We start from the raw sequence: 25,739 nt of genomic DNA, 5'->3' as shown, positions 1-25,739 counted from the left end.
ATTCCTTTTTCCCAGTCATTCTGTTCTATTGATAGTGGTAAGTGTAGAAACCACCAAGAGGCATTCACTTGTGCTACCTGCCTGTAGCTAATGTTTAAACAGTAAAGAAATATCAAGTAGATGCCAGGAAAGATATTCACTTTCATTGTCTCCTTCTGAGGGCACGCTCTCAGGGAGCTGTTCCTGCTCACCAGGTCCCTGGGCATCAGGGTGAATGGGTCACCTCCAGAATCTTCTCATGGGCATTTATAGGATTTTATGTGGCTCTGCTGAAACATTCCACTGTGAAATATTTAGAAACTAGCTGGGCCCAGGGCATGTAGCATTGGCTTTTTGTGAATCAGGAAGGATCCACAATGAAAATAGTTCTCTAGCCCTCCGAATCCTGTATCACTTAATTCTGGCCGATAGAACTCAAAAGCAACTTCTTTCTTTGAACCTGAAAATAGAAAGGCTAAGAAACAGGAGAGGGAAGTAAAAGAAGAATCAGCCCAGAGTTAGCATCCAGGCACTGACAAATGTTCCTTATAAAGCCTCTAACTGCTGTCTCTACACAATGCAGTGGTGGAGACAGGGGAGGAGAGGTGAAAGGTGACTTGAGCATGAGGTATTAATTTTAGCCCCAGCGCTAGATCCCCTGGGAGGCTGAGCTGACTGGGATTATTAAAGATCCTCTCTCCGCTGTGACTAGGTGGCTGGTTATGTCACCAGGACTTTTCGAGCCCTGAACATGGTACAGTCAAGGGCTTTTTAGGTCAGAGCCAGGCTTCCTGGGAAATGAAGACTGATGGGCAGCTTGAGCGTGTAAGGCTTTCCGTCTTCCCACAGCAGGTGGTGCTGAGGAGAGCAGCGGCTCATTGTTTTTCTTTTTTCCTTGATATTGCATACCAAGTATGTGAAAGTGAGCTTGATTGGGTTCCCCTTTCTCCTCCAGTAAAATAAATGCCCATTGGTGACTCAGCTGAAGTCCTGTTTGATCACCCAACTCAGATTGTGGAAAGGAGGTAGATGTGGTTTCCCTTCAAGGACCCTAGATTAGGAACCTCTCTCTTTATATCTGAATATATCAAATTCCACAGAACTTTGTCCTTAGGGATTGAAAGTCAAATCATTGCTACAGTGCTTGCCGATGCTCAAAACGCCTTCATGTGCCTCACTACATCTGAGCCTCACTCCCTCCCGGGAGGGACCTGGGTTCAGTATTATTACCACACACTCATATTAAGGTTGCATTGTTGAGGCTCTGAGAGGCTAAATAACTTACCCAGTATCACACAGCATGAGGGACAGACCCAAGATTCCTATCCTGGTCCTCGCAATGCATCACCTCCAATTTCTTTCTCACTTTCCTATTTCTCAGAGTCATCATTTTATTGATACCGACCCTAGGTTATTAGGTTTTTATTTTTTTATTTTTTCCATTACAGTATTCTCAAATAGAAGTCCTTACCTGGATTAGTTTATTCAGTATGGCTTCTCAGCCTTGGCACTACTGGGATTTCGGCCTGGATAACTCTTTGCTGGGGGAGGCCGAGCTGTGCATTGTGGAAGGCCTGGCAGGATCCCTGACTTCCACGCACTAGAGGCCAGTAGCGTGTCTCCGCAGATGCCACATGTCTGCTGGGGGGCAAAACTGCCCCCATTTGAGAATTACTGAATTACAGAACATCACCATATTGTATGTCAAATGCTTTCATTAGCCTTTCATTGTATACATGAGGATAAGAGAAATTTTTTTCGTAGATGTCTCAGCCTAGATTATTGAGACTTTGAAGGGTTAAAAACAAGTCTGTGGACTTGACATGATGCTGAAATTTCTCAGGCCTTGGGTTTTCATTAATTCCTAGCCAGGAGCTTTTCTTTCCTTCTCTTTCGTCTTTGCCTGCAAACATTTGAGGCCCTGCCAGATCTGAAGCTCACGTTAAACAAGCCCCAGCTACCTGCTCGTTCATCCGTTCAGGACTAGTGTTACTTTCTGTTCAACTGGAGAGAAAAAAAATGTAGATAGTGAAGTCCTGCAAAAGGAATAAGAAGTATAAACACAACCCAAAGGGAAAGCCATATTTGAGCATGATTTCAAGACTTGCAGAGAAGTAATGGCGACACAGAGAGGCTCCCTTAATGAATGTGTTTGAACATTACTAAGTACATTTTAAAACCCTCTTGTAAATGAGTTCTTCAAATACTCAGTCACAAAATGTATCAGTTAGTCAACCAAACCAGTGCATGCTGAATACCGGCATTAATAAATACTCATTTCCATCCCCCACCCCCCAATTTGTTAAGAATGAATTAGTATTCACAGGTAGGTGAGTTTCTGTTTCCAAGGGACTTTCAACTCATCAGGGTTGGTCTTTGGTGAAAAAAAATTTTTTTTCTTAAATCTTTTCAGTAGATACTTGTGTGTGTATGTGTGTGTATAGCCGTATTCTTTAACCTGGCTGCAAATGACATTCCTTTAGGAACTTTTAAAAAAACTCTGTGAGTGCTCTGGCCCTGGTCCCAAGTGATCTAATTTAATTGGTCTGGGGTGTGATCCACGGATCAGCAGCATCAGTATCACCTGGGGGCTTGTTAAAAATGCAAGCTCTTGGGCCCCACCCCAGACCTACTGAGTCGGAATCTGCATTTTAACCAGCTCCCCAGGTCATTCACGTGCATAGTAAATTGTGAGAAGCACAGGTCCAGGCTTCCGTATTTTTGGAAGCTCCCAAAGTGGTTCTATACGCAGCTAGGTTTGAGAATCCCTGATTCTTAGAAAACTAAGAATGTCTCTTTTTCTCCATTCAGACTGAGTGCTGACGCTATTCAACATGGCAGCCACTAACCACACATAGCCACACTTGCAATGCGATTGGTATGACTGGGGCCCTGAAGGTTTGCTTTTATTGTGCAATTATTATGTCCCAGGCACTGAGGGCTTTAAATACATTTTCTCCTTCAATCCTCAGGCTAACACTATGAGGCTGGTGGCTGGTGGCTGGTATTGGATGGTGCAGGACTAGAAGATGCTCTCTCTGATTTCCTTTTGTCTGTTTTATATAATGTAAATCTTCATTTACACCATTAATAAAATAATAGGTATTTCATATACCTTCTGAACTCATCTAATGTGTTTTGTCATTATACAGTCACTGTATAATGACAATTTAGTATAATAAGTCCACTCAAGGCACGGGGTGGTTGTCCCAGAGATGTAGAGAATGGCAGATGCCACCATCTCTCGGCCAAACTCATCCAAACGGTGGTGGCTGCTCTTTGTTGAGCATTTACTGCATACTCCCTACTTCATGCTCAATACTTCATTTAACTTTAGTATAACCCTTGAAGTCAATGCTAATTCTATTCCCAATTTACAGCTTAAGAATAGTTCCGAGAGCTCAGGCACTTGCCTAGATCACAGCAGAAGTGGAAATGCTGGTGTTCCAACCCAGACCACCTGACTTGAGAGCCCCAGTTTTAATCACTCTCTGCTCCTTCCATGGGTTTGCTTTAATACCCTCAAATACTTGCAAGCCCCAGAAATTCTGGTCTTATCCCAAGTCTTGACAATTTAGAATTGTTCTCTCCAGTTGGAAGTCAGCACTTCCCTGGGCATTTATGACATTTGCCTTCCTCTACATCATCGCTCGGGCCTTTGGGGACTCTGGTAGTGTCTTTCCTTTCGTGATCCCGCTTTACCTTCTAGCACCATATCTAAGCAGAGAGGAAGAGCTTTATTAAACGAAGTCTGTTTTACTGTTTAATGGTCTTGCTTGAAGAGTGGGAGAGTAGCAAGACGGTGCTCAGTATTTTTCCTTTAATTTTAGTTTTATCGGGCAAACCTCCTTTCTCTTCTGTGAATTCCCAGCCACAAGATAAATAGCCTTGTATCTTACAAGTTAAATACAATTACTGCTATCAAACCTAGAGCCTTTCTCTCCCTGTAAATGTATCTTAGAAGCTGATAAGAGTTTCAAGGCAAACTGAGCCTCTGGCTAATGCTAAAATTAAAACTAACCACCCAGAAGACAAAAAGACAAAGATATATACATTGATGTGTATGCAAATTATGTATTTACATATATTTATGTATATGTGATCATCCCGTGGAGGAGAAGAACATATCCAATGGAGGGAAAGGAGATGTGTGTCCATATAGCATATGGGCACGTGTGGCATATGCTTCTGAGACGTTAGGCTGACATATGACTCAAGGTTACTTGTAAAATAATGAAGTAACACACAGAGGAGCTTGTTGTAATGATAAAAATTTACATCGGATAACATGATGGGAATTACAGGAACTAAAGGTATTTATGCAGAATTCATTTGTGAACAGGTCAGTGCTTTTGGTCTGCAGGGTTGTTAACAAAAAGAATAATTTTTCTGGAAAATTCTAGAGTACTTTATAAGATGCACACCTTAGTCTTGGATCTTGGTTTATGTTTTTGTCATCTTTAGTAGACTCTCTTGGGATTTAGGAAAGGTGGATTTTTACTAACTGAAAGATGCATGATAATTGTTTATTTAACCACAGTTAAATATTATACAGATTATAGTCTCAGGACTCAGTTAAAGAAGTAAAGAGAAATTGGAGGGTCACTCTAGGCACTATTTAACCAGGGATGTCAGAAAAAGGATTTCTTAATTTCTATGAATAATGAGTACATTTATATTAAACCAAATCCATGGAATGACATTTTCAAGATTAGAAACACAGTGTAGTCACAATTGTATGTGATTTTCAAATTATGTTCATTTGAGGTAGTATGACATAAAAATACTAATAACATCTTACTCTATGCAAGGCCTTTGTAACAACACGAATTCTTCTGAATTAAAGCAATCATCAAATATTGCACAATTTCAAAGCTGGGCTAAGTGAATTACAAGGTGGGTTTTTTTGTCCTTTTGTCACAGAAAGCTCTAGTTAAAGGAGTAAATGAAATTATGGCCTGCAGAATGTGTCTTTAATTATGAAAATCTAGAATTATCATCCTAACCTAAAACACAATTACCCTGTACTGTTTTCTCTCTGCCCAGAGTTATGTGAGCATCCAATTTCCTAAAACCCACCCAAGAGTATAGCTTTATTTATAGGAAAGCTTTCCATTTTTCAGTCTCCTCAATTTAAGTTTTACACAAGTTTCCTGGGCCCCTGTAGTGATTTAAAGCCTAAAAAGAATGTTAAGCTTCTTAGAGGAAGATGGTAATAAATATCCAGTAATAATAATATATATTCATATACAGTATGTCATTTATAATTCTATAAAGCACAGAGGGTAATGAAAGGTGCTCTAAACTGTAAACCACTCAATCGATTGTAATCATATTGCAGCTCATCTCAAAGAGATAAAAACCTTCCACTCCTCCCTGTCAATACCCCAGCAGGCTGAAGAAAGGGGAAAGGAGGGTCAGAGGGGGAAGGACGGGTGAGTAAAGGACAAAAAGGCACTTTCAATCCTCAATTCATGGAGTCAACGTGGATTGAATTAGATTCCCGGTGATAGTTACAGTTTGCCCCATGAGCTGCGTCTCTTTTTCACATGGTACGTTTACAGCCTAACAGTAAGACCCCTGATGCTCTGTGTTGGCCGGGATGGAGGGGTTCGCCAAATGCTGATGGTGGAGATACAGTGCTGCATAAGCACGCTTAGGGCCCAGGTGCAGAATTTAAAACCGACAATTCAAGCCAAAAGCTAAAGGTTATAGCAAAACAAGTGGATAATGGGCCAGGAAAAAAATTTTATATGGCATTTTCAAACAGCAGAAACACTTCAAAAGTCTTTTTATTAACTGATGTTGCCTTTTACACAAAAAATATATATATATGTTATTAATCCCTCATACTCTATCCGTGTTGTGGGTTTGAGTGGAGTAATCTCCTTATAAATTCATTTATCCACCATTCAATTACTGTTTATTCAAAATCTCTTTTACATGTGGATCCATGCTAGGTGATGAGTATATGATGGGAAATAAAACATAGCCCCTGCCCTCAAGGATCTTATAGTCTAGTGGAAGAGAAATGCATGTACACAAGAAGACAGTTTTAATACTTATATCATGCAGTTTATTCAGTGCCAGGTACTGAACTGAGTTCTTATATTAAATCTTCACAATAGCTTATGAGGTAGAGGCTATTTTTACCATCATTTTACAAATGGGAGTATGGAGGTTTATGACATTAAATCCTAGGGTCATAAGCTAGTACATGAAGACCTGGAATTCAAGCCTGTAGCTCTTAGAAGACAAACCTAATGCTTCTATGCTCTACACTGCATTGTATCTGAAGTTCCAAATAGTGCAAGAGGGTGCTCTCAGTCAGGTGAGATCTGGGTTCAGTGGCACATGTTAGTGCCTGAAGGAGCCTGAGGACCAGACAAGCGTGGGCATGGGATGGAATCTGGGCTGTGACTTTGGGCTTTCTAGGACAATGCTAACAAACTCTACCTAGACATACACAAGCATGGACTGTGACATGACAACCTACGCCTTTCACACTGAGGAAACTAATGGGCGGGCATCCTTCATCCATTGTTTCACTTAGTGTAACCTGCTCGATGATTGCAGGAGAGAAATATCAATCTCCCTCTTTTACAAATGAATAAACCAAGGCTCAGGGAATTTGAGCACATTTGTTGTAGTCCCAGTGCCAGAGAGTGTCAACATTGGGGTTCTACACAGATATGTTTTTCCTGCTCCCCTGTCCCTTTCCGTCCTACTTTTCCGTCTGTATCCCAGGAGCTTTCCAGTTGGCACTGTATGTGAAACTCAAATTCATTTGGTTGACAGATGTAAATTCACATGCAGACTTACTGTTGTTTCTCACGTCGCAGAGCATGCAGTACACTCTGCAATCACATTATTAAACATTTACTAGAAATGTGCTTCTGCTTGATGCACAGCCGCCAGGCTCAGTGTTTAATTAAACTAGATTTGTCTTCATTTCAATCACATCATAGAAGTGTGAATTTTTCAGAGTTCAGTGGTGCAATCTTAATTCCAAATGCCTATCGGTGTCTGAAAGCTGTATATCCTGGAGAAGGGGTAGGGTAGTGCAAAGTATCCTTGCATAAAGGATTTTAGGGGAATACTATTATTTAACAATAGATAATATTGATATAGTGCTTATTCTTTGCTGGGTTTATGGATTATTATATTGAATATTTCTTACAGCATCCTGGAAAGGAATTCTAATATTATTCCCATTTTAGAGGTGAAGAAACTGAGTCTCAGTAAGGTTAAGTAACGTACTCTCCAGTATCAGATAATCAGTAGGTGATAGGGCCAACTTGGATTTGAATATAGGCATAGAGACCCCGACACCTTTATTTAGAGAAACTTTTTTCTGTACGAGGCCAGATGATAAGTATTGTAGTCTTTGCAAGCCTTAAGGTCTTTGTCGCAGCTATTTAAGTCTGCAGTTACAGTGCAAAACCAGCAGCAGACAATACATAAATGAATGGGCGTGGCTGTGTTCTCATAAAACAATAAGCAGAAACAAGCTGTCATGAGCTGGATTTGCCACTTTGTTGTGGTTGGAGGACCTCTGATCTAGATTATGTGTATTTTGAAGCCTATAGCTCTGTTTTTACTAATCCATAAGTTTAATTTTTATGGACTCTCATCTCTGTTTGGAATAAAGGGAGAAAGATAATCTCTAAATGGATGAGTTAAATCCCAAGAGACACAGAGACTCGTCCTTCTACGTAGAGTAGCTTAGACCCACTGGTGAGGTTAGTTTTTTAGAATAAGGAAATGGAGGAGTATGTCAGTGGGACAGGCAGTCCATTTACCTGTGCTTAAACAAACACACAAAAACCAACCATACACGACTTTCTTAAGTGAACACCACAGACATGGATTTAATTTACCTTTACTTACGTTATGCTGTGCATTGCTTAGAGCAAGATTTGAAAGTAACAACCAGGAAGCTCAATTATTTCTCTGGCTCTGCTACTTCTGCTTAGTAGCTGTTAGGTCGTGGCTGTCCAGATACACTTTTCTCCCTCTGCCCTGAGGGAAGTTGCATACTTTCCTCTGGAATTCCTGGGTATTTTGTTAGCCACTGGTTTAGCTGCCCTGACCCGTTTTCCATAGCCCTTCTGTATAAAGGTGCCAACTGACTTCCTTGAGTGTATCTTGTCTTCTCCCTGCTCCCTGATTTGTCTATCTTCCAAGTCGTAGAAAGCGTTCTTTTCATTTTCTTGGCTGTCCCTAACCTGCCAATGAGAGTGTCCTGCTTGAAATTCTGCTCCATTTCCGGCCATCAATCTGCTGTTACGAAAGTGCACTCTCCTTAGATGTGACTCAGCCCACTTCCTGCTGTTGAGTTTTAGAGATTTCAGAATTTGTCCTCATATTTACTGAAGGAACAAGAATCAGGTATGTACACACAAGCATGACAAGTGTAAAATAAATTTTAAAGCACCAAACTAAGACCAGATTTTATCTATGCAAGAGAGGGGTCTGTTCACATTTTACCCACCCTAAGATTGATGGGAATAAAGTTATCAATCAAAAGTCAAAGTTCCCACCACCAGAATAAGCAGCATATACCGCCAGACTTGGCTCCTGATAGCTCAAGCAGAGTGATCACAGTTTTGTTAATTCCTCTCTTTTTTTGAGGCAAAGTGGCTGTATATTACATGCTCAATAAATGTTAAACTGCTGAGATTATCGGAGATGACTGCTGATTTTATTGTCTTCATAGTCACAATAACAATCTACACCAAGATAAAGAGCGTCCTTTACAAGCATTAAATATACTTGAGTCCAGTTTAAAAGCAGTAGAAAAATATCAAATGTTTTGTTACAGATAGCTTTTAAGATTTTACTGGAAAAGTTTTCTTTGTTGAAACAATTAAATCTGATTTTATTAAAATATCTTTACATTGGTTAGATGACTCTCTGCAGGTCTCAAAGGGTAGATTTCCCGGTGTACTTAGATAAAATGATAAAAGGGAGGAAGGAGAACATTTAGGCATTTACTAAAGTTAAAAAGATCTAAATATAAATCTAAAATGAATATAAATGTAAAGTAAAAGTAAATCTAACTCTTCTCAGACGGCCAAGGTTTAGAAATACTTATTACTTCATTTTAAAACCTATATAAAACTCTTGTGAGATGCTGACTGTTTCAAATAAAATAGGACTTTATATAAGTGAAGTACAAACTGAAATAGAACTGAAATGCTTTTAGACTTTCAAAATGAATAGTTGGATATTTTTACTGAGTTTTCTGTGTGGTAAGGGTGGGGCTGAACCTCCAGGAGAGGTAAAAATGAAGGCAATCCATAGAAAAGAATCTCTTGTTCTCAGGGAGCAACTGAGATCTCCTGGAGGAGATAAACCAAGTGAAATCTAATAGTTCTGCTTCATTTTGCGACTTTCTCCCAATATGGCCTCAGAGAATTTTGGGCTCCAAGTAGGCCCATAAAGGGAATTTTGAAATACTCTTAATAGATCTGTTCTTGAAGTAAGTCAACTGAAGCCAGTGAGGTCCTGTGCCAACACTTTGACTCACGGTTCTGATCAGCCCTGATCCCAGATCTTTACAAGGCTCTAGTCTTGTTTCCACTCTCAGGAACTGCGTGCAGTTCATCCGCAGCACGTGCTCCAAGCCCACCTTCCTGGTAGCCTCCTTGAAATGCAACAGTAGTTATAGACGTTGCCCATAAACACATAGGCCAAAACATGAATGAACTTTTCAGCCAGTAAATCCAGCTCACTCTGTGGCTGCATGGTTATAGAGCTGCCTCATTCTGCCGAGTTACAATTGCTTTAATTTTTTTCTGGTCAGAGAGAACAATCAGTAGAAGTGCACTTGGTTCTTCTCTCTTCTGGATTTGATCCTTGATTGGTGCCACTCCCCCCACTGCAGCTACTTAGAACCAGCAAAGTGTTGACTAGAGGACTGAAGGGTTTGAGCAATAACTGTGAACCTTCAGACCTCACTGCTTTTTGTACGTGTCATGCCGGCTGAAATCCCAACGACACAGCCAACCTCTAGGGACAGCAGCAACCTTAGTATCCACATTCCTTTGTTAACAGAAACCATTCAGATTCTTCTTTAAAAGTACTTATTGGGCATCCATCTCCGTAAATCCCTGTGCTAGGAACTGACTAATAGGAATCGGACCATTATTCAATGAGAACGTATCCAAGTCCAACAGGAAAAGGAGGAAATCTATGTATATCTTTACTACTCACTTTGTCTAGGTTTTCCTTTCTGAATCACACTCAAAAGTAAATCTTTGAAAGAAAAAAACAAAGAAAATAAATCTTTGGACAGCATCCTTGAAATTTGGTTAGATGGGAAATTTCAATCCCTGTTCAGAAGTCTAGATACTTGTGAGGATTCCAGTGTGATTTAAATAAGCCACCTTCCGTGAAAATCAGAAATGAAAACATGAAACCAAGAAAACTGCATGTTCTATTCTCACCTGTCTCATCTCTCGTCCTTATTATACCTTATATGCACCAATGTTCTAAGTGCTTTTTGACAAGGCAGCAACGTTACATCAATAGATATTGCGTGAACTTGAGTAGGCAAACCGAGTCACTCAAAGGCCTTTTTTTAATCTCTTGGATCATTATTGCAAAGATAAAAGTCAGTTTCTGAAAGAGTAAATTTCAAAGTAACCTAGCAATTAGAGTGGTGAAAAACACTAGGTCATCTGGTCCACTTCCCTGGTTGGTTTAGAAATTTCTACACAAAATGGACTACTCTAATTTGACTAGTGTAATTTGAAATATCACAGATGATAGTTTGTTTTTTCCACCAAGGGAATAGATCTGTCTGAGATCTCCTCCTTGGCTTTTATGTCAACAAAATTTTACTCAATTCCATTATTATTAGGTTTCTTGCGGTCTCTCATCTTCCGGGAGCCTAGACAGGCTTTCTTCATACGGCGGACTCAGACTCAGACTCTACCAGCATGAGAGACGAGCACCAACATGCAAGGAGGGCTGTTCAAACTTCTGCTTGCATCACATTCACTAGTATGCCCTGTGCCAAACAAAGCAAATCTCAGAGTGAACCCAGAATCAAGGAGTGGAAAAATAGACTCAGCCTCTGATGGGAGGAGGGACAAAGTCCCCCTGTGAAAAGGACAGGGATATTGGAAAGGGATTGTTACTCTTTTGCAATTTAACATGCTGGCAGCTTGGGAAACGTTCTCACTGTTGTAACTCTATTTTCCTCTTGAACTTTCTCCCTCTCAATTCTCAAAGCCTCAAACTGAGTTTGGAAACTGATGGCTTTCACTGTCCTTTTATTTTTTTTTTACCTTTAGGATATGACATTTTGGCATTAATCTTGGCTTTTCTGACATATCACATAATTTTCTTTTTTCTTTTTCTTTTTTCTCATTACGTCATCTTTCTGCCTTAAATTGAGTTAATGGTGTTTCTTTTAATTTTGATTTTTATTGAAGTGTAGTTGATTTACAATATTAGTTTCAGATGTACAGCAGAGCAATTCAGTTATACATATACATACATATATACATATACATATACATACATATATACATACACACACACACACACACATACATATATACATTCAGATTCTTTTCCATTCTGGCTCTTTGAGAAGATAAACAAAATTGGTAAACTTTTAGCCAGATTCATCAAGACAAAAAGAGAGAGGTCCCAAATTAGTAAAATCAGAAATGAAAAAGAAGTTACAACCGACACCACAGTGATACAGAGGATCATAAGGGGCTACTATGAGCAACTATATGCCAACAAAATGGAGTTAGTTAATTGTGTTTTAAAAAATTAAATGTCCATTTAAAATTTTTCTAATCTTTGTTTTTGTCATTTCCTCTTGGATGCTCTCAAATACTTTATCTGCCTTTGGTACAGGGTATTTATGATATGTTAGTTTCATTTATAAAATGTGTTTTGTTTGCATAGGCTATGTTCTCTCTTTCTTTTCTTCCTTTTTTTTTTATTAACAAAATCAGTTATGTTATAAAAACAGCCCCATCCTGATCTTTACATTAGACATTTTCTCTGAGCTGAATTCATTGTTGTTTATCATTATACTTTGTTTGTAGCCAGATTTGAGGCCATGCTGCAGTTCTCACAAACAAATCAATTTGAATTAATTTGCCAAGTAGAGTTAACAAGGTAGTGTGTGAATTCAAGATATAGTACACTGACTGTATTCCCTCGGGTTATTACGTCACTGGGAAAATTCTGATTCTTGTACCATATTGTAGTAGTGTATACCTGACCTTTGAATCTTGCAGTAAATGATGCGTGGCTGCCAACTGGTTCATTTTTTGAAAAGCCTTGGAAATGCCATGTAACCAAGCAAATAGGAGTATAGACAATTCTTTAATTAATACCTTTGTAGGGGGAGGGTGTCTTCAAGATCTACACTGTCTGATGCTTGCCCATGCTAGGAGTCCTGTTTCTAAGGATGTTCTAAGTGAAAGTTTGAGAAACATTAAAACAGGGAAAATATATCTCTTAGATGATCTTTGAGGTCACCTCAACCTTAAAACTGTAGTCTCCTCTCGAAATAATAAACTTCAAGTTCTAATGAATGGTACTCCCAGAAGCTGCTTTGTAATTATGAAGCACAAAAAACCATTTGCTTAAGAGAGACCTCCGTGGTTATGTGGCCTCTCCCTCACCCTCACCCCTCCACACCCTCATGTGTTCACCTGTCCCCAACAAGTTCTCTAGCTTGGAGAATTTTTTTCCGACTGGAAAGGCTATGGTAAACAAATAGGGAAAGTAGTCCTCCTAAAAGCTGAGGAAATGGTACTAGAGTTCCTCCAAGGAGCTCAAATCTCTGGATCTTGGATGAGTAATGTCTCAGGATGCTAAAGAAATTTGAACTCCAAGCCCCTGTGAATGTTCATTCAGGAACAATGATGGGAGTCAATCAGAATAGAAAATTAGTTTGAGAAAAGTATCCTAAATTTTACATTGCATAAAAAGATGGACCTCTTAAATTTGGAACTGATACATACAAATTCTCAAGTGCTTTATTAGACAGATAAGTTGGTGTACATTTAACCATATTTAACAAAGACTCTGGTGATGGCATGGGCTTTTCAAAGCAAGTCTTATCAAAATAGTCTAAATTCCCTTTGGATAGCATTAGCAAATTGGCCAACAAGAAGTATGTTATAATGTAGAGCATCTTCATTTCCCTGAAAAAAGTATAATGTAAGGAGACCTAGAACAGCATCTTAAGGAGAACTGCTTCTGGTTGAACTGAAACAGCCAGATTAAACTCCCTACTTACTCTGTGTCTATTGCTGTGTAACAAATTACCCTGAAACTTAGTGGCTCAAAACAGCAAGCTTTCGTTATCTCACTGTTTCTGTAGGTCAGGATTTGGTAGCAGCCAAGTTGAGTGGTTCTGTATACAAGTGTCTGATGAGCTGAAGTTAAGATATCGACAAGGGCTGAAGTCATCTCAAGGCTTACCTATCCCTGGAGGATCTGGTGGCTTTAGTTCCTTGACATGTGGGTGTCTTCATAGGGCTTCTGAAGTATCCTCATGACTCAGCACTGGTTCCCCAGAATGAGCCATGACAGAGAGAGAGGGAGGAAGTCACAGTGCCTTTTCCGATGTAGTCTCTAAAAGTCATACATCGTCAATTCCACCATGTCCTATTCTTTAGAATTGAGTCACCAGGTCCAGCCCACCTGTAAGAGAATCAAGCTCCACCTCTTACAGAGAAGAGTTTCAAAGAATTTGTAAATATTTTAAAGCCACCACATAATCCTCCTATTCTGTAAATTCTTCAGGGTCTGAAATGAGTGCTCAAAAACTATGCTTATCAAACTTGTGAGGAGACACAAAACTGCTACAAGACACGAAAGACCTAGAGTTAAACATTTTCTTCTCAGGTTGGAATGCTGTTATGAAACAAAAAAGAATAAATTTAATGGGTTGTAATTAAAGTCCTACTTTGCAGTTCATGAAGCATATTGCATGAGTGCAAGATGGCACAAACTTCTGGAAGCAATTTAATTGGAAACTTTCTTGGGCTTGAGTTGTAAACAAGCCTAATATATGACTGTGCTGAAGTATGGTTGTTTAAACAACTGTTGTAAACCAGTGTATTCATCAGGTCAAGGGTGGGGGCTATGTGATCCAGTGACTGTTGTTTTTAGATCCTTTGGGAACCATATATTCATTTGTAGGCATGAGGTTCAAGGTTAGTCTAGAAGAACTATAATTTATAAACACCAGAGATTCCCTAAGATCTAAATTTATCATGGCCTCAGAGATGCTGCTATTGGTGTGACTTTCCTATTCACGAGGATGAAAATGTTCCTAACTGTTGTCTATTGAGGCTGTCCTTCCAAACCTCCTGTCTGTCCTCTGAGCTGTGTAGGGACATGGCGCATGTGTATTTGAATGAGCATATATATATTTTTTAAACCAAATATTCTAGCATTCTGGCTTTAAAACTTTGAGTTTGATGTTCTCTGCATGAGAGGAATGAAAGGAAATGGGACTGAGGGGTGGGTGGGAAGGAAGGCATTTAGAGAGAAATGAAAGAAAACAACAAGGCTAAGGAGGAACAGCGAGATCACACAGAGGGGAGGGATGCAGGAAGGAATGGGTCGTGGGACAGAGCGAACCCCAGGATGGCACTGCACCTTTTGCAACAGTGGACAAAATATGTGACAAAATGAAGGGCACTTGGGGGAATCTTGAAAGGATTTTAGGTCAAAAGGTTGAAGACCGAACAGTAAGGTTTTATGTTGAAAAAGAAACTTGAAAAGATTTGACACTAAAAATTGGGTAGTGAAGTACATCTTAGATTTGCCTTCTTTTTTGTTTAACCCTTCTGAATCAGGTACAATGATAGCAGTAACAACAATAGTAACAAGTCAAATACTGAGCACTCGTGTTGTACCACACCCCATGCTAAGTGCTTCCCATAAACTTAGTTCTCAGGTAATTCTCACAGCCACCCTATGTTATTATACTTACAATTCTCGTTTGATAATATTATTAAAATTTCCATTTTATACATGGAGAAACTAAAGCTTAAAGACACACCAAGACGTAGATATACTTAACAAGTTAATCAGAAAGGAACTAGACAAAAATCTATACTGAAATTGACTAGCCTAGCTTCAGAGCGTATTTTGGAATAATTATAGGAGAAGAGTGACACCATTTGAGGAAGGAAAGCAAATTTTATAGTCAGTTTTGTTTTGTTAATTTATGGCATGTCATTTTGAAAGTGGATCTTAAATAAAGAGTAACTGTTAGACCTACCATCAGGAGGAAAGCTCTAGTAGCTATCACTTAGAAATATTCTCTTAAACTCTGCAAGCAAATAAAAATACTGTGGTCACCTGGACCTTGTTTTATTAATCTTTCTGGGATTGAAAGTATCCTTAATGAATGAGGATTAAATAAAGAGAAAGCCCAGGAGCAATGAGCTTCAGGAAGAGAGTTGAAAATGGCTTCAAACTACAAAGAAAGGGTAGGGATTGGTGATCCATGTTCTAATTATTGCATCAGGGTAAGTGGTCTTTAGTATTATAACACCTCAGCCGAAACGGCACTTTGACTTAGATTTGGGATATGAAAGAGAAGTTCAATGTTAACATGTTTGCACACAAACTCACCTCAGCCAGCCTTGACAAAGGTCAAGCAAGAGGGCCACAGTCACTTGGACAACTGGACGCAGAGCACCAGGGTTACTTCTCTAGCACCGTCCTCGCTCTCATCCCCTGAGAGCTAAAATAAATACCAGACCCTCTCCATTCCCAGGCTCCTCCAACTTCCCGTGGGCGCCTTGCGTGGATTATTGCATTTAATTTGTACAAAAATCTTGTGATGTAGGCATTGCTGTCTTCATGCATAGTTTTTGAGCAGATGAGGAAGCTGAGACATCTAGACTAAGAAAATTGTGCGAGTTCACAGAACTGGTAAATAGCGGAGCTAGGACTGCATCTCACGTTTGAAAGGTTCCACAGCCAATGCTCTTTTCGTTCATGTCTGAGCCATCTTTGCTTAAACAGCTCAGCTCTCGAGCCTAGAGATGGTAGATCAATGTTATGAAATAGGAAGGAATTAATATGTCTGTCCACATGTATTTTCCATTCCTGAACACACCAAGAAGAAAGGAGGCAGTGTGCTTCATCAGCCCAGCCGTGCGTGCCTGGGTGACCCACGCTGCTTTCTAGGGGTAACATCTCATCACTTCAGAAAGGTGGTTCTCCCTGGTTCCTGGAACCACGTAAGTGAGTCTGGAAAAGCTCCCTTACTTAATAATGCCTTTGTGCTCTGAGTCTATTAATTTACTTCCCCAGCCGATCAGTTTTCTGCTCCAAGAGATTAATTTCTTTACCTTGGCACAATAAAGGATCAAGGCTCACAACATACAAATAGTTCTTTTTTTCTTCAGCCCCAAAGGTGTGTTGTGAGGATTAATGAAGTGATGCTTATAATTGCATTTTGAGCTCCTTGATCGAAAGGCACCTTATAAATACAGGATATTAATTCTTTGTTGAGGTCCATCCATCACTTACAAGTGTCTGAACATTCTAGATACCCTTTGGGTAACACAACACCCCACTTTTTGACTCTAAGAGAGTTCATCTGGGTCAACACCAGGAACAAGACCAGAGCCGAGCTCGGAGAGTCTCCCCAGTTCCTTGTCTTTAGTGTCTGATGTTTGCTTCGAAACTCACAAAGTGTTCTTTGGGGAGAGAGACATTCTAAGAACCTCTGAAATGCCCTACTCCTTGATCCTACCCACATCAATTTTCTTTTGCCTCTGGCTCTAATATGTAGTATTCATTCCCTGACTGTTCATTAGACCCGCAGTCTCATTTTTTAGTGTCAACAAAGCAATAAAGAAAACTTTTCCTTCCTTTATTCCAAGACTCAAAACAAAACGCAAAAAAATACCTCTGGCATTAATTTTGCACAGATGAATGTTGCTACAATATTCCTATTAGCATATCCATGTGCTTGACTACATTTCAGGTGGTATTAACAGTCTACCTGCAAGAAAGCATTTTCTGCCAACCCGGTGCAAATTGCCAGAACCTTTAAGCAACTCTTCCTCGGCTTAGCAACAGTACATCATCATTAACTGTGGCTGGACCAAGAAATCACATTTGTCAATGCCTGAATTGCTCTTTTCCTTTCAGTGGTTTTAGAAACCCACTTCGATTTGGAAATGGGGTTAGCTGAGTATATTTTAGAAAATACAGAAATATAAAAAGCAGCAACCAGGAGATTTAGAAGATATGCAGGATGCTTCATTTTCTATGGTCAGTTAATCTTTGGATGAAAACCTTTGTGGGACCAAATGTAATATGGTTCATCTTTTGAATGAAGGCCTGGAAACGTTCTGAGACTGTGAAAGCACCCCACGGAATAAGTGTGCTTCCTTTTGATTATTAAGGAAGAGTTGAATTATATCAGTAAAAATCGTTCAAATAAAGTAGGTTTTTATATCCCAGGTTCTGTGTATACTCTACCTCTTAATGTCTTATACCTGGTCGTCTGGTGAATCGGGAAGTGGGAAACCGAGGCTAAGTGACCTACACAAGGCCACATAAGCTTCTAAAGTTGAAACTCGAAGCCAGCTTTGTCTCCAGAGCCCATGGCCATAGCTCCTACGCTGTACTGATTATTGGTTTAGGAAAATTAGTATAGCTTCTAATGAATAGGATCTATGTTTGGACCAATAGAGTATAAAAATGATATTGTAAAAGTTACTTTCTGAGCTAGACAAGAGTTCTCTCTGTCTTTAAGCTCTACAACTGAAACAGTTTTTACTTCTTTGGGGCCATGAACCAGTTTCAACTTTACATCTTTGGGACCTTAAGGAGGGACTGATGTATTGGGAAATTATTCAAGGGTCAGCTTGCTTTCTTTGTCTTATCTTCCTCTGTTCTCTTTTCCTTTCATCCTAAGCGGTTTAACCCAAATGTAGTAAGTGTGTGCTATTTCTGCATAAAGGTTGGAGCCATGGGTATGAACCAGTTGGGCCTTAATAGTTTCACATCAGAGCTCTCTGCTCTCCACACTGCTGTAATTCAACAGTGCATGTTGTAGGTGTCTCCGGAAGCTGAAATATTTGATAATAGAACCAATACTACAAAAGCAAATGACAATAAGAGGCCAATTGTATAAAAAAAAAAAAGGAGTAGATGGAGATATACACACACACCCCTAACTTTTATTTTAAATAGAATGAAATATGACTAATGTTTTTTTTCCAAAATTCAGTTCCATGTAGGTGAGTGTCTGATCCACATAAGTAATTTAAGGATCTCCTAGTGCAATTTAAAGGTTTCTCAGTGTGCTTGAGAACTGCAGTCATTACATTTTTTGGTCTAATTAGTAATGCACATACGCCTCTTTTTAATGACATTATGACATTACTATTCATAAGGCCATTCTTTTTTGAGGATAGCATCACTTTGTGTTGAAGAATTGATTTTAGTCTTTGTTTAAATTTTCATATTGGTTGCTATATGAAATGTACAACTAAATGTCAGTGAGGATTTCATATGAATGTATATGAATTTGTCGAGGCTTGTTCAGCTTTCAGAGTAGTCCCTGTGTATGAATTCTTATATTTAGAATGTTGTTTGCTCTTCAGTCAGTCTAGCAAATGGGGCTCGGGGCAAATGAACTCATTCTCATGCACATGTTTCTAAAACATTTCTCACTAATGTTTGAGATAAATTAAAATAAAAACCAACAAGAACATGAAAAGAGACTAAGAACAATGTTAATGTGGCCATTTAAACCGATTTGGTTTTCCAAAAGACCTTCCATCTCTCACGACTCTTAACAGTATGCAAGATTGCTATCCCTAGTGCCAGATACTATGAATCTGGTGTGGAAAACTTAAAACTTCTTTCTAAATGTCTTTAAAGCTGAGATGGAGAAGAATGACTCTCTCTCTTTCACTGTCAGAAAGGTCTAAGGTTGAATCATGGCTATGCTGTCCTCCCAACAAACATATCACTTACTGATTATCCAACATAGCTTCTTATTTTTCTAGCCTATACCATGTTCCAAAATGAATTTCTATGGAGCTTTATGATTGACAGAGAGTGGATGGGGAAGAGGGGTGCTTAGGAGGACCAAGACCCCTCTGTTTGTGGAAGAAGTAAATCAGTGTAGCTTCTTCATTAAGTTGGTGCATACAGAATTATCAGTTTGGACTTCTGAGTGTTACTAAAAATATTTAGCTTTCTATTTGCTATTGACTTCGATAATCCATTCTGCAGTGAGTGGAACAAAGGTCATTACTATATTTAATATTGGAACCAGTGACAGTTACAGAAAGCCCAAAGTAATAGAATACAGTCAAGGTGAATCTGGCATAACCCATTTGCTATTTCTCAATTTCTCAGTATGTTGTTGTGACTGAAACTTGAGAGAGGTCAGAGCTTACAAAGACGGATGACATCCCTTGCGATACCCGTCTCCTGTAGGGTAAGATTAAGAGTCATAGGTATAGGTTCTTTGCGGAAAAGTGCATGTTCCTTTTTTTATTAGGATGTGTGAGCATGTGGCCAACGGTGTTTTGGATTACTAGAATCCAGTGCACCCAGATCTACCAGGATGATCATTAGCATGATCCCTGATTGGTATTTGCATTAACAGGTAAAACTAAACTCTTTCACCATGGGCTTATTGAAACACTGGGAAGTTAAGAGGCCTTTCCGGTTTTTTGTCTGTTTGTTTGTTTTTCTCCTAGTCTGCACCCTCCCTTTTTTGTTTCTGTGAGAAATAGGACTTTGAGGAAAACTTTAAATTCTATACTGCTGTCCAGAATTGTTAATTGTTCTTTCCATTCATTGCCCATTATCCTTTGATATGTTAATGTAGTATGCTTTCTGCCGGCCAGACAGGGTCCCGTAATGCAGTCTGGAAACAGAGCCATAGCTGCTTCTCTTCATGAGTTTTTTGTTTGTTTTTATTTCTGGGTAGTGAGAATACTGAGTCAGCTTCTTAGAATAACTCGTTCAAAGGGGAAATCCATGAGGACTCTCTGAAGTATCTTGCGGTATTGCCACCCCTTTCCCGTGCTACCCCTCACGGAAGGCAGGGGCTAGTCCAGTCACCTGTGGGGCCTTCCCTCGGATGGGGGTGCCAGGACAAGCTTCTACTCACCTGGTGCTTTTCTCTTCAACCCTCACCCTGTCTCTGGCTTTTAGACTTCTTTAAAAATAGTTTCCAAGCCACTCTGTTCTGAGATTTTTATTTCACTTTTAATGTTGATAATTTGGATTGTGCTTCCCTGTATTCCAGTACTGTAGGACTATGAGTCAAAAGGAACTTAGAATCCACCAGCTTCTACTTGATCGCTTTGAGGCTGGTTAACAAGACAGAATGGTTCCCAAAGCATGGCTTTATTATTTTGTGGTCTGAAGCATATTCATTAGGGTGTATCTCCACAACACCACTCTCCAAGTCTGTCCTAATTAGACAAACCATCCGAGGGTGGTAACAACATTTAAGGAAGGAAGACAGGGGCATGCTAACAGTTAAAAGCATTATATTTGAGCCTTGAAACTAATTAGATATTTCATGCTTGGAAGAAGTATCCCTAACAGGCTTTCTGAATGGATGCTCGTTCGGGAAAGACCTCATTAGGAAGGAAAGAGAGACTGAGTAAACATACAAAACCTGTGTCTATTAATGGTAATAAAATATAGTTGCTCAAGAAGTCTGAATGTGCTGTATCCGTATATTTCTAGCTGCTTTTATTTACAGATATTTACTTTGGGGTTCCTTTGATTTTAAACTGTGGGAAGAAAATCTGGACAAAAGGATAGAGATAACAAGAGTTATCTGTAATGTTATACCTATTTTGCATAGGTGATGGGATGCCTGGGCCCCCTTTGTGGAATAAGAAGATTCCTTTGGCCATCAAGGCTTAAGTTGCTTTCTTTGGCTTTTCTCTGCTGGAAGGTAGAGAAGTTACAAACCCCTGAAAGGAGACTGAGGATGTGCATGGCCCCGTGGAGTGAGGATGCAGTAGAGTGAGTGTGGAACATGCATGACTTAAGACACTGAGAGTCCCCTACCTCATTATGAAACTCACCTGATACTCACAAGTCAAGGGGACCCTTGTTCCTCCATTGACCCAATCAAAGTGTGGCTGGAATGAGATGGAGAAGAGTGAAGGTAAACCCAACCTCTGACCGATTCTCGTCTCAAGCCACGTTTCCGAAACGTGATGGAGCACTGCATAGCTAAGACTAACCTGACCTCAAACCTGTCGACCAAGGGCAGAGTGACTTCGACTCCACCTCCACTAAAGATAAATTGATCTCTATCTCTAAAAACTTCATAAAACACACCCAAAATCTAGGATGTTTTTTTAATGACTTATTGACTTTTCAGATTGTTCTTTAAGCTGTTTTTTAAACTTTAAAGGCAACACTGATAATGAACGCTTCCAAATGGTAAAACAGAAAATCCCCTTCAAATATAACCGGCCCGTAGAGGAGTGGCTGCAGGAAAAAGGTAACTGTCGTTAAAACTTTCATTTTAAAATCATTTGATTCTAAACCCTCATTTTTAAAGCCTGCAAATAAATGTTCCTTAAATGATAATCGCCTGCTGCATAAATGACTGTTTTAATTTTCATTATAATTTGTGTCAGCTTCCACCTGCCATATGTTGATAAATCATGCTATAATACATTGCCATTAAAATACAGTTAAAGGGACTAACATCTAGCTTTCTATCAGCATGACAACCACAAACAAGAAATTCCAGGAACCTTTAAAAAAGAAATGTATTATGGCAATTTAACCACTGCATGACATTATTTGTTAATTTGTTTTAAATTACCTCTTATACCAAAGCTTTCTAAAGAAATTTCAAAAAGCACTTTTTAAACTTACATCTTGAGACGGTTTTGGCTTTACTGTCTGTAGCATGGTTAACAACCACCACCAAAAAAATCATAGATGGACTCTTGTAACTTAAACTGCTTAAAACAAATATTATAAAGGGTGCAAAGCTTTTTTTCTTTTTAACATCTGTTTTTAAACGAGGGAAAAAAATAAGAAAGATGAATTTTGCCTTTAGCCTTAAACTAACAGAGGCAAATATATTTCATATATTACTGACGGAAACTAAAAGAAATTAAACTCATTTTACACTTTGGTTGTGTGATCCCGTTGTGTGTTTGACATTTCTGCAACAAAAGTGTACGTGGTTAGGACAATGAGTTCGAAAAGGAAAGACTAATGGGAGGCAAAACCAGAAGTTTCTTATTTGCTGAAGAAAACAACCACTTTGTTAATAAAAGAGGGCGGCGGTTATACCTGCTGTTAGAATTTTCTGTGTGGCTCCTAGTCATTGGATGTAAACTATTACCTTTCAATGAACAAAATAACTCTCTCTTTAAGAAGCTATTTACTCTGTTTTTTGTTTTTTTTTTTTTCTGAGCCAATATAAACTATACTTGTCTCAAGACTTTAAGTGAGTTTTTTAAATATATGGAGAATTGATGGAGTTATATATAAAAAGTAACGGGAGTATATTAATATGCAACTTAAAAAACAGAGGACAACTACAGTTTTAAGTGGCGTGAAAACATTCAGACCTTTAAACACGGAAAATCCTCACAGAATCTTAACTGTTTGCCCTGTTTTTAACGTGTGTGGTCTAATTAAAAATAAATTAAGAATAACTCTAAAAAGCAAATAATTTTGTCTAGTAATCACCAGCTCATAAAGTCCCTTTAACATTAAAGATGATGATTGCCTCACTTCTTAAAAAGGATAGGATGACTAGATGCATGTCTGAGTCTCATGTGCCTGAGAAAACTTTTTTGTTTCTTTCAACTTTCTGTTAATAATATTTTATTTTCCTCCATTGCCTTTCGAAGTCTAAGTTCAATGGCATGCCAGGCATTTTCATTTGTATAAATCATTATGAAGTTCGTAGTAGGCTTTCAGTTTTCCTTGCGATAGCATTGTTATCAGCCGGCTTTCATACAGAAGGATGCTTTCAAACACACAAGGAAACAAAGTCGAGTGGGTGGGACCAGGTCGGGGTGGTTCAGGTGGGAGGGAGGGAGGGAGGAATTCCAGCTTAACTGAATATGTGCATGTTTGTATATGCAAATAATATTGAAAAGAATTATTTGCACACTGGGAGTTTCCTCTCTTCTACATTGTTTTAACCAGAATTACTTTCTTGCTTCATTTAGGTAAGTAACATCTATTCGCTCTATTGCTTTACCTCTTCCTCTGTCCACCTGACTTGCCCTTCAAAAGAAATAGAAAGTGTATTCCAGAAGACCTTGTAGGGACAAGGAGTGGAAAAGGGTAAACCCAGAAAGATGATTAGGCAGAGGTATTTGGAAGTACTTGGGATGCCCCTGTGGGGTTATTTCTGTCATTGGAGAAGAGATCTGGGTCACAGCATTTCCAAGTCTGTTTTCTGACTCTGTCTACTATTGACTGTCTGACCCGAGACAATCCACTTAACCTCTTTATATCTCAGATTTCCTATCTGAGGAGAGGAGAAATAATACTGCCTATTCCCCAAGGGTGTTCTGAGGTTTAATTAATTAGTCTTTGTGCAACACTGACTGGAGACGTGCAAAGATTTAAGCAGTATGTGAACTTGGTGTCCAATTGAGGTAACAATGACTTCCAAGAGGATGGGCACCCAAAACAAAACACAAAGTCACCTGCTACGAATCCTGTACTAGAGCTATAACCAAATTTTGTATTATTGATGCTAGAACAATGATCAGATTGAGATATAGAGATACAGATACAATCATGGTCTCTCCTTATAAAAAATACAGTTGCTTGTAATGAGTCTCGATAAGGAGATCTGGAATTGATTTTGAGGAATTTGGGCAAATGATACAACTTCCTCCGCTCAGTCCCTTACATCCTTCAGTAGGGAGATGATAGCGATGGTTGTTTCTCACTTACTCACTTACTCCTGCTTACCTGAGAGAGAAGTTGATCAGAGGAACAGATGGCAGGAGACTTGAATAGCTCACTATTCCTTTAGTGCCTGCCAGCTATTAACCACCTAATCTAAGGTACAGAGGGCTAAGAAAGGGTTTTGAAACAGAAGAAAGACCGATCTAGCCAGAATAAACCATGAAACAGACAAGCAAACAAAAATTCAATTACTTCAGTGGTTTAATCTTCTAACCCAGGAAACATATCTTGCCTTTCTCCATTCTTGGATCAGTCTTGAACAAGCAAAGATCACTTTTTGGAGTGAACTGTGGCTAGAATAAAGGAAATCCATCATTTCTAGCCAGTGTATTTCATTCAACTTTGCATTTCAATTCTCTGACCTTTTTATTTGTAAGCATTAAAAGAATAGCATCACTAAGAAAATAAGATGAAGATACCATTATAGGTGTGAAGTACTTTTGGAAATATTAGAAATATAAAATCTTCTACCTATAATCCGTTATAACCATTAACTGATCATCAGTGTTGGACTGTATACAAAAAAAGGAAAGGAACAAATGTTATGGTTTGTTAACTGTTATGTGAATGGGAGGGATAGCCAGGCATTGGGGCTCTCTTACCTAAGGTACTGAATTTTAGCCCTAGAGATTTCCTATTAGGCAATTTCTTACTATGTTAAGCCACTCCAAACACCTATGCAAGGCTGAGTGCATATTTATTCTCCCCTTCCATTGTGGCATTTCTTTTGTAGTAAGCTTGGGCTCCCAGGAAAAGCTACTGTCAAAAAATAAACAGTAAAGGGGTATGTGCTCCAGGCCATTACCCGGTGTCACCGTGCACTGAACTTTCTGCTGCATCTTATGTGAGAAATGAGAAGCCAAAGGATAGACCATGATGCAAGTGCACTGGGCACTGCAGGACTTGGTGGGGAAATAATGGAAATCTAGTAGATCTGTCTGATTGGACCCTTAGGATCTGGGCAATTCTCTTATCACTAAGGCCAGTAGATTCCATTTCCATACTCCAGGAATTTTTATAGAGATCGTTTTCACTATAACAAAATTATCTGGCCAATTCTCCACACTGTAGTGTTTTACATTTTCCAAAGGGGTGTTATTTATAAATCCTTCTTGACTAACATACCCTTTAGAGTCATTCAGTGAGTCAAGTTGGCTCTTGTACAAAGAGTTGCCTCTGAGCAGATGCAGTTTCCCTTCTCTGCCTCTTCCATTCCAACCCTTTTTTATACGTTAAGAAAGGATTCCACATTATATACCAGAAATTCAAGGATAGCTAATCATTGTGTAGACTTAAAGGCCATGTAATGGTGGTAGAGGTTTAGAGCCCAAACATCACAGTATGCTTTTATTCATGTTAGAGATTGTAGAGCAAAAACCTCCATCTTTTAAAAATAGACTTCCTTTTATTAAACAGGCAATTATAACAGAACATTGATCCCAGTCATTTATAGCTAAAATAATTCGGATGATTAGATTAAGAATGAATGAAGCATTTTCTGATCACTGGCTAAGAATGGAGAAAAAGTCAAAAAGGATATATTTAATTTCATTAAAAATATTTTTTCATCCTTCTCTGAATGGAAACGCTGAAGGAAATAATCTGGAGAAGTAATAGCACAGAAGGCCTTATTCTTAAAAAGCTATTCAGAGTTTTTTAAAAGTAGAAATAGTTGGGGGGAAGATAAGTTGAGTTACACCATTCTAAGCTCTATCCTGCCATGATTTTTTTCTGATAGCTTTCTGTCCACAAAAGCATAAATTGTACCCAAATGGGAACTTCAAATAAGGTGA

At 39.0% G+C, this 25,739-nt stretch overlaps 1 protein-coding gene across 1 annotated transcript in view; it reads left to right on the top strand.

The window, feature by feature from the left end:
- NRXN3 (neurexin 3) overlaps positions 1-25,739 on the top strand; it is a 1,655,134-nt gene that overhangs the window by 1,487,681 nt on the left and 141,714 nt on the right. The window contains exon 18 of the mRNA XM_074365185.1: positions 21,404-21,493. Within this exon, the coding sequence (XP_074221286.1) occupies positions 21,404-21,493 (90 nt within the window). The remainder of the gene's footprint in view (positions 1-21,403; positions 21,494-25,739) is intronic.

Source organism: Camelus bactrianus, chromosome 6 (assembly GCF_048773025.1).
Source record: "Camelus bactrianus isolate YW-2024 breed Bactrian camel chromosome 6, ASM4877302v1, whole genome shotgun sequence".
NCBI classification, from domain to species: Eukaryota; Metazoa; Chordata; class Mammalia; order Artiodactyla; family Camelidae; genus Camelus; species Camelus bactrianus.
This window is presented reverse-complemented; position numbering and strand designations above follow the sequence as displayed.